The sequence below is a fragment of the Garra rufa genome, chromosome 3, assembly GCF_049309525.1.
Source record: "Garra rufa chromosome 3, GarRuf1.0, whole genome shotgun sequence".
Classification (NCBI taxonomy): Eukaryota; Metazoa; Chordata; class Actinopteri; order Cypriniformes; family Cyprinidae; genus Garra; species Garra rufa.
Window position 1 is genome coordinate 57,866,783 of NC_133363.1, and position 9,314 is coordinate 57,876,096.

Genomic DNA, 9,314 nt, shown 5'->3' on the forward strand with positions numbered 1-9,314 from the left:
TTTTCAGCAGTCGCTTGAAGACAGTAATGGAGTCTGCGTTCCGGATGGGGGTGGGAAGATCATTCCACCAGGCAGGGACGTTGAAGGAGAATGTTTTGGAAAGTGATTTCGTGCCTCTCTGTGGTGGTACAATAAGGCGTCTTTCACTAGAGGATCTCAGACTTCTGGAGGGAGTGTAGATGCGTAGTAGTGAATGGAGGTAGGCAGGTGATGAGCCGGTGGCTGTCCTATAGGCCAGCATCAGTGTCTTGAATTTGATGCGAGCCGTAACCGGTAGCCAGTGCAGGAATATGAAGAGAGGTGTGACATGGGCCTTCTTGGGCTCATTGAAGACGAGCCGTGCTGCTGCATTCTGAATCATTTGTAGAGGCTTGATTGTACATGCTGGAAGACCAGCTAAAAGAGCATTGCAGTAGTCCAGCCTGGAAATGACCAGGGCCTGGACAAGGAGTTGTGTAGCATGCTCTGTTAGGAAGGGCCTGATCTTTCTGATGTTGTGCAATGCAAACCTGCAGGATCGAGCAGTTTTAGCTATGTGGTCTTTAAAAGTCAATTGGTCATCAAAGATTACACCAAGATTTCTGGCTGAAGTCGATGGGGTAATTGTTGATGAACCTAACTGGATGGAGAAGTCATGTTGTAAAGTTGGAGTGGCAGGAAAGACAAGGAGCTCAGTTTTAGCTAGATTGAGCTGAAGATGGTGTTCCTTCATCCATGCAGAGATATCCGCCAGGCAGCCAGAGATCCTTGCAGCTACTGATGGATCATCTGGTTTGAAAGAAAGATAGAGCTGTGTGTCATCAGCATAGCAATGGTAGGAGAAGCCATGTGCCTGTATGATGGGGCCCAGAGATGTGGTATATATGGAGAAGAGGAGGGGTTCAAGAACTGATCCCTGAGGAACCCCAGTGACCAGTTGATGAGTTTTGGAAACCTCCCCTCCCCAGGCCACTCTGAAAGACCTGCCAGAGAGATAGGATTTGAACCAGCGAAGTGAAGTCCCTGTGATGCCCAACGATGAGAGGGTAGACAGAAGAATCTGGTGATTTACCGTGTCAAATGCTGCAGATAGGTCCAGCAAGATGAGTACTGATGATTTGGAATCAGCTTTTGCAATCCGCAAGGCTTCAGTGACAGACAGTAGTGCCGTCTCAGTTGATTGGCCACTCCTGAACCCTGACTGGTTAGCATCCAATAGGTTGTTCTGTGTGAGAAATAAAGATAGCTGGTTGAAAACAGCTCGTTCCAATGTTTTTGCTATGAACGGAAGGAGAGAGACAGGTCTATAGTTGTCTATGAGTGAAGTGTTAAGTGTAGGTTTTTTGAGCAGTGGGGTTACCCGGGCCTGCTTAAATGTAGTGGGGAAAGTGCCTGTGAGAAGAGATATGTTGATGATGTGTGTGAGCGCTGGTAGGATTGTAGGGGAGATTGCTTGGATAAGGTGTGAGGGGATGGGGTCTAAAGGACATGTCGTCGGATGGCTGGAGAGGAGAAGTTTGGTTACTTCTGCCTCAGAATGGGGATGGAAGGAGAAGAGGGGAGTTTCAGCCGTGGGTGTGGTCAGTTTTAGTTCCTGTATATGTGGAGCTGAGAACTTATTACTGATAGATGTAGTTTTGTCTGTAAAAAATGTGGCAAAATCATCAGCTGTTATAGAAGTGGTGGGAGGTGGTGGAGGGGGACAGAGCAGTGAATTAAAAGTTTTGAAAAGGTTGCGTGTGTCCGGAGCATTGTTGATCTTGTTGTGGAAGTATGAAGATTTGGCAGTATGGACTTGGGTAGAGAAGGATGAAAGCAGAGACTGATACATACTCAAGTCAGATGGATCCTTAGATTTGTGCCATTTTCTCTCAGCTGCCCTCAGTTTGGACCGATGCTCACGAAGAACATCGGATAGCCAAGGGTTGGAAGGAGCAGCCCATGCTGGCCTGGAGGAGAGAGGGCATATATCATCTAGGCAAGAAGTAAGAGTGGAACATAACGTGTCGGTTGCTGCATTAGTGTCCAGGGATGAGAAGTGGGTAGGAGAGGGAAGAGAGGAGGATATTGAGGAAGAAAGATGGGAGGGTGAGAGAGAGCGTAGGTTTCTTCTAAAAGTAACAGGTAGGGGGGGTGGGGGTGCACAAGTAGCAAGATGTAGGTTTAGTGTAATGAAGAAGTGGTCAGAGATGTGTAGGGGTTTGACCACAATGTCGTCTGAAGTACAATTTCGTGTGTAAATGAGATCAAGTTGGTTGCCGGATTTATGAGTGTATGCAGTGGTAGTGCGTTTTAGGTCAAATGAAGCAAGGAGTGAATGGAAGTCTGCAGCATATGGTTTGTCCAGATGAATGTTAAAATCTCCAAAGACTAGAAGTGGGCTGCCATCTTCTGGAAAAGAGGATAGCAGCCCATCCAGCTCTTCTAAGAAGATGCCAAGTTGACTAGGAGGGCGGTAAATGACCACAACATGGAGTTTGATAGGAGATGTTATAGTGATTGTATGAGATTCAAATGAGTTATAATTGCATAGAGGAGAATGGGTTGAGTATTTCCAGTTGTTGGAAATCAGAAGTCCCGTACCCCCACCCCTTCCAGTCTGACGAGGGGTGTGAGAGAAGGAGAATTTATTAGATAGAGCGGCTGGGGTTACAGAGTCTTCTGGACGTATCCAGGTCTCAGTCAAACCTAGGATGCTCAGGCCAGATTGCAAAGAAAATGCCGAAATGAAGTCAGCTTTGTTGACGGCTGATTGACAGTTCCAAAGTCCAACCGTGAAAGAGAAAGGTTCAGTGGAAGAGGTGTCTATAGGACGCAGGTTAGAGAGATTGCGTCGACGTGTGCGTGTGATGTTAGTGCGGTGTGTAGAGAGCACCGGAATGAGTTGGAAACACATGATAGAGAAGGACAGAAAGAAGAGGGCTGGGCTGACTCAATCCCAAATGGATGGTGCTCAAATGGGTCAGACCGAAACGAAAAACTAACACCCTTTGCACTTTAAGCACGCTCAAGGAAGGGAGCGATCTCACAAACAAAAGCTTCCCTTGGCCGAATGAGAGCAATCAAAACTACAATTTACAACGAAATCACCAGGAAAACAATTAAACAGAAACGAATAATTGAAGTCTAGCAACAACTGAATCAAAATAGAAACGAATTAATCAAATAGTTTAGAAAACAAGGACGTGATTCTCTAGCAGCAACAAATGTTACAACCGCCTATTTAAACTCTACAGCATTTAAGTACTCACTTACGCGCTGTCGTCCTGTCCGCGCCTGAGGGCTGAAATTCACTTATCCCCTTATACTTATCACTTATCACTTATAGTTGTAATTTATTACAACTATATTAAAAAGTCTCAGCAGATTTTATGTTTTTTGAAAAAAACATCTCTCAGCAAGGCTGCATTTATTTGATCTAAAATACAGTAAAATCTGTAATATTGTGAAATATTCTTACAATTTAAAATAATAGTTTTCGATTTTATTATATTATAAAATGAAATCAATTTCTGTGATGCAAAGCTGAATTTTCACCATCATTACTCCAGTCTTGAGTGTCACATGATCCTTCAGAAATCATTTGAATATGCTGATTTGATCCTCAAGAAGCATTTCTGATTATTATCAGTGTTGAAAACAGTTGTGCAGGTTAATATTATTGTGGAAAAAATATTCATTTTAATCAAGCTCACATTTTATAGAGCACTTTCATTTAAACTTAATGAATTGTGAGTGGGTAAGTTAACTAATGTACTTAAATTCACCATTTCGACCAGTTCCATTCAGGCTGATTTTTGGACCTGTTCGAGCATGATTGTTGCCTATATTATCTCATTAAAATGATTATCTCGCTCAACGAGAACAGCAAATTCACCTCCCTTTGAAACTTCACCACTGTTGCACAATAGTACTTGGAGAAAAAACGATTTACAAACTATTTAATCTTGTATTTAAAATCACTTTTTTTTTCTTTTTTTTTGAGTAGGCACTGCCTACTTGCCTCCTGAAAAACACTGCTGCTACTAAATGACTGTAATTTCTCTGTCAATGACTCATGTTTGGAGTGTAGTGATTATGATTTATGCTTTGGTCATGAGTGTACGTTGTGTATCCGCACAGCATCAAGAGCCAAACTGGGAATGCTCAACACAGTGTCTAAAATCAGAGGGCAGGTGAAGACGACGGGTTATCCGCAGACTGAAGGGCTCTTAGGAGACTGCATGCTGCGATATGGACGGGAACTGGGGGAGGAGTCCACTTTCGGTAACGTCCGCACATACCGACAGTCAAGCACACGCATGCACAGACATGAACCGCAGGTCGACGTTTTACGGAAATTCCGCTGCAATGTGAAGGAATGCTGGTCGATCTTGAGAACTCTATCTGTCTTTGAGTCACACAACCTTGCACATTGTGCATTGTGAAATGTGTTTCCTGTAATAATGCTGTCCTTATAGTGTTTCAACACAACTCTGACACCTTGTGGCGCTTTGTTAATGCCAGACACAGATGAACACACAGTGTATTGGTTATTTTATAATGCAGTTCCTCAAATCAGAATTTAAATAAGAACAGTTTTACTGTTTTAGGTACAGTTGCAATCAAATTTATACAAGCCTCTAGATCTGCTGCAGAGAACAAACTTTTATAAAAACAGTTCAACACGCTATTAGAGAAAGTTTATAACAGTTTTCTCAATTGCTAAAACACTATAACCAGGATTTTGAACTTAAAATTCTAAATCATAACACCATTTTTTTTTTAAAAGCACACCCATTTTCATAAAGTTAGAAGCACTAGGAGTCTAAATTGATCACACACCAATCAGAACCTTTGGTGGAGATAAAAGGGCAAAAGTCAGCTTATAGTTTTTCTCAGTGGCTTTGATGCATTTCTCAGATCGGAAATGAAACGAAAAACTACTTGTTCAACTTCCACATCATCTAGACACTTGTGCACATCATAAAATGTTTCTCATTCTTTTGCTTTGGTAGGTTTATGCAACTGATTATGTACGTTTGTCTGCGGTTTCCTACATTATCAGTTGCTCAAAATGTATCAAATAGTTCTCTGTGCAATAGTCTTGCCCCTCAAAACTGCAGCAGTAAAACAAAAGAAATAACATTATATATTGACATTATCAATTTTAATATATCAGTAATCTGTTATAGATGCAATTTTGATAACCTGGACCTTCAGAAAAGCTTATATTTCTAAAGAACTGCAGTCTCCCTGGGGGGTTGAATAATTTTGATCGCAACCGTATTTTGTTGCTGTTTTTTGCACTGAATGTCAAAAAACGAATCTTATTCTTTTGATGGTGTTCATTAAATGTAAATAATAAAGGAAATTATGAAATACGCACCTTTCATTTGTAACACTGTATTATCATATCACAAAAATGCATTGTAATGTAATTACTTAAAATATAGTTATTTTCCATTGAGTTTCCAGCCAACATTTATATTTGCATTGTAAAATGACGTTATTTTAGTAAAATGTATAAATGGTAAATAAAAAAAAAATTGAATTTTTTGGTATACATGAAGACACATACACACAAACATTATATATGTTATAATCTAGGTTATATAATTTATCTCTCTCTATACATGTAAATGTTTCATTATTTTATATGAAAGTCAAACATAAACTATATCTGCATCATCTTCTCAGGAGCTGCGCTAGCGGACATTGGTGAAGCTATGAAGCAGATGGCTGATATTAAAGATGCCCTCGATATCAATGTAAAACAGAACTTCATTGACCCACTTCAGACTCTACAAGACAAAGACCTCAAAGAGATTGTGGTACGACACGGTTTCTTTATTATTTATTGACCCTTTATTTTAAACAAAGGATATGATTTTGCATTTAAAATGTTTTATACCTGAAAGTGTTTGGAAATGAGGTTTGAAAGGTGTAAACTCACATAAAACGAAGACTAGGCAAATTATTGGCCTTGCAAAAGCTGATCTACATGGAGAATGTCACCCCCTTACGGCGGCCATTATGTTGACTAAACAAACACTACTCAATTTATTTCCCTGATACACCCTAGAAAAAAACATAATCATTTACAGAATGAGGTTTAGGGTTTAACAATAATCAGTTTGTTCATTTTCAGTTTGCGTGCAAGGTTCGTGAAGGACAGATATATTGGCTAGGCTGATTAAGTGATCAATGTTTGGTTATTTCAAGATTAAGCAATTGACAAATTGATGAAATAATGAACACATCCCATGTGATTTTCCTGATAGCATCATCTGAAGAAACTGGAGGGTCGACGGTTAGACTTTGACTATAAGAAGAAACGTCAAGGCAAGATTCCTGATGAGGAGATCAAACAGGCTGTGGAGAAGTTTGAGGAATCCAAAGAACTTGCTGAGAGGAGCATGTTCAACTTTTTGGAGAATGATGTAAGGAAAATGACTAGTGAGAACATATTATTTACCTCAAATAATGCTTTTAATCATGCAATGTATAGTTTTGCAATATAACAGTGTTTTATACTTCAGTATAATATAACACGGAATTAAGCCTATGGGTGAGACTTCCGGTTCATTATCCGCTATAGGAAAATAACGAGAAGAATATGTTCAGTAAACCGTACCAGTGTGTTCATAATTAAGATAATACATTAAAATAATATGGTAAGGCACACCAGTTTGCAATATCAAGCAGCAGTTTTGCACAGCTAAAAATAGCTGGACGTGGCTGAGACCCATAAGATTTACAATTTTCTTCTCTAACGAGAAGTAAATGGATACATATATTTACTCTCATACCTTCAGACTTTATTATTGAAATATCACATCATTATTCTTACATTACATTCTTATACTTTTAAGTTTTGTTTGCATGTCCAAAAATTTGGGGGGCAAATGCCCATATAATCTGTATGTGCTGCTCGCTATATGTGACCCTGGACCACAAAACCAGTCAGAAGTAGCACGGGTATATTTGTAGCAATAGTCAAAAATACATTATATGGGTCAAAATGATTGATTTTACTTTTATGCCAAAATCATTAGGATATTAAGTAAAGATCCTGTTCCATAAAGATATTTTGTGAATTTCCTACCATAAATATATTAAAGTGTAATTTTTGATTAGTAGTGTGCATTGCTAATAACTTAATTTGAGCAACTTTAAAGGCAATTTTCATAATATTTAGAGTTAGATTTTTTTTTTTTTCATTTTTTTTTTTGTTGCACCCTCTGATTCCAGATTTCCAAATATTTGTATATCGGCCAAATATTGTCCTATTCTAAAAATATCATCAAAACAAACATTAATGGAAAGCTTATTTATTCAGCATTCAGATGATCTAAAAATTGACTCTTATTACTAGTTTTGTGGTCCAGGGTCTCGCATATGATTTTATGTAAGTTCTATATTGCTGTTTTGTATCGGTAGAGTTTCTGTTCTGGAATCTGTGAAAATGTCATGTCTTTCATTTACCTGTAGGTGGAGCAGGTGAGTCAGTTATCGGCTCTGATTGAGGCAGCACTGGATTACCATCGACAGTCCTTGGAGATCCTGAAGGAGCTTGACAGCAAACTACAGAACAGGTATCTTCAACTGCACATGCTGCACATTCAACAAGTGGAGCTGAAAATCAGCTTGAAACCATCCCATATTCCTAGTCAGTATTTATAATGCATTTTTGGACATATGTGACCCGGGACCACAAAACCAGTCATAAGGGTCAATTAGGATATGGTAAGACACAACAGTTTGCAATATCAAGCAGCAAAACAAGCTGTTTTGCACAGCTAAAAATAGCTGGACACAGATGAGACCAGAAGTCAGACCCATAAAATTTACAATATTTGGCTGAGATACAAAAATGTGGAATTTCAGATCTAAAATCTGAAGAAAAAAAAAAATTGAGAAAATTGCCTTTAGGTTGTCCAAGTAAAGTTCTTAGCAATGCATATTACTAGTCAAAAATTAAGTTTTGATATACTTATGTTAGGAAATTTACAAAATATCTTCATGGAACATCATGGATCATTACTTAATATCCTAATGATTTTTTGCATAAAAGAAAAATCGATAATTTTAACCCATAAAGTGTATTTTTGGCTATTGACCTTTTTCACATTTCTGGGTTTCTCAGAAGCTAAAGTCATCATAGTTGGGTTAACTTTGAGACTAGTGAATGGGAGAGTATCACAAATATATTTTTGGCATTCCCGTTTGCTTAAATAGCAAAAGAATAACTCCATGAGAGTGTTTTCAAGACTTTCAAAAAAAGAAAACACCCTTGCATTAGCTTTAACTCATTTTTTTGTAATATGATGCAAAGGTGATATATTGCAAAGTATAGTGTTATAAATGCACATGCATTTAAAAAAATATATATAAAAAACTTTCGAAGATTTACAATGATGATGACTGTTGAAACGTGCCATCACAGTCCATCCATTGCTACAAATGTACTTATGACTGGTTTTGTGGTTCAGGGTCACATATGTGATGGTGATTATTGATGCACATATTTGATGTTGACTATTGTTGATGCATCTTCATTGGTAGGCAAGGAAAACTGTTTGTGAGAAAACAGAAAATTTATTTTTCACTTCTGTAGCCTGTTTTGTTTTTCTACTGAGACATTGTTGATTATTTGATTGTCCTTGCTGTAGATATTGTGATATGTGTCAAAGTGTCAAAAAAAACAAAGGTTTCTTGTTGATATACACATGACTTTATGCCCATATGTTCTGCTCTCATAGAATATCTACAGCAAGCAGTCGGCCCAAAAAAGAGTTCAAGCCAAAGTCGATCGTGTCCAGTTTGGAGACCGTCGAAAACACACAGCACAATGGACTTACTCACACCTCATCAGTCAAAAGCACAGGTATCGACATGAAAAACATCTCAACAGCTCTCACAAAGAGAGCTTCTTATGTGCTTCGGTCTAAAGGCCTTTCCACACTGAGCGTGAGGCGAATCGCTGACGAATGGTGCTTTCACACAGAGCGCAAACCGAATGTTCGCCTTCTGCTAATTTACGCCTGCACGCATTTTTTTTTTTATGTGGAAGATCTAGAGAGTGAACACTAAGAAAACGGACAGTGTTTTCCTCCAGATCACATAATTCAGTGGAGAATTAATAGAAATGATATTAAGAATATGTGAGAATAACCATCTGTTCTCAGATGCGATGAAAACAAGAGCGCATCCTCTTCTCTCTAGGAATACTTTTCTTCTGTGTTTGTTTACACTGGTTTTCGAAACAGCGCCAACACTCTCGTCCTTTTGTGCAACAGCAGCTGCTTTGGGCACGTGATGTAATGCTCAAATCTTATTGGACGGCCATGTTT

At 38.7% G+C, this 9,314-nt stretch overlaps 1 protein-coding gene across 2 annotated transcripts in view; it reads left to right on the forward strand.

Annotated features, from left to right (window-relative positions):
• sh3gl3a (SH3-domain GRB2-like 3a) overlaps positions 1 to 9,314 on the forward strand; it is an 83,230-nt gene that overhangs the window by 44,083 nt on the left and 29,833 nt on the right. For both annotated transcript variants that reach the window (XM_073836441.1, XM_073836442.1), the window contains exons 4-8: positions 4,102 to 4,245; positions 5,659 to 5,792; positions 6,243 to 6,401; positions 7,453 to 7,556; positions 8,724 to 8,848. In XM_073836441.1, the coding sequence (XP_073692542.1) occupies positions 4,102 to 4,245; positions 5,659 to 5,792; positions 6,243 to 6,401; positions 7,453 to 7,556; positions 8,724 to 8,848 (666 nt within the window). The remainder of the gene's footprint in view (positions 1 to 4,101; positions 4,246 to 5,658; positions 5,793 to 6,242; positions 6,402 to 7,452; positions 7,557 to 8,723; positions 8,849 to 9,314) is intronic.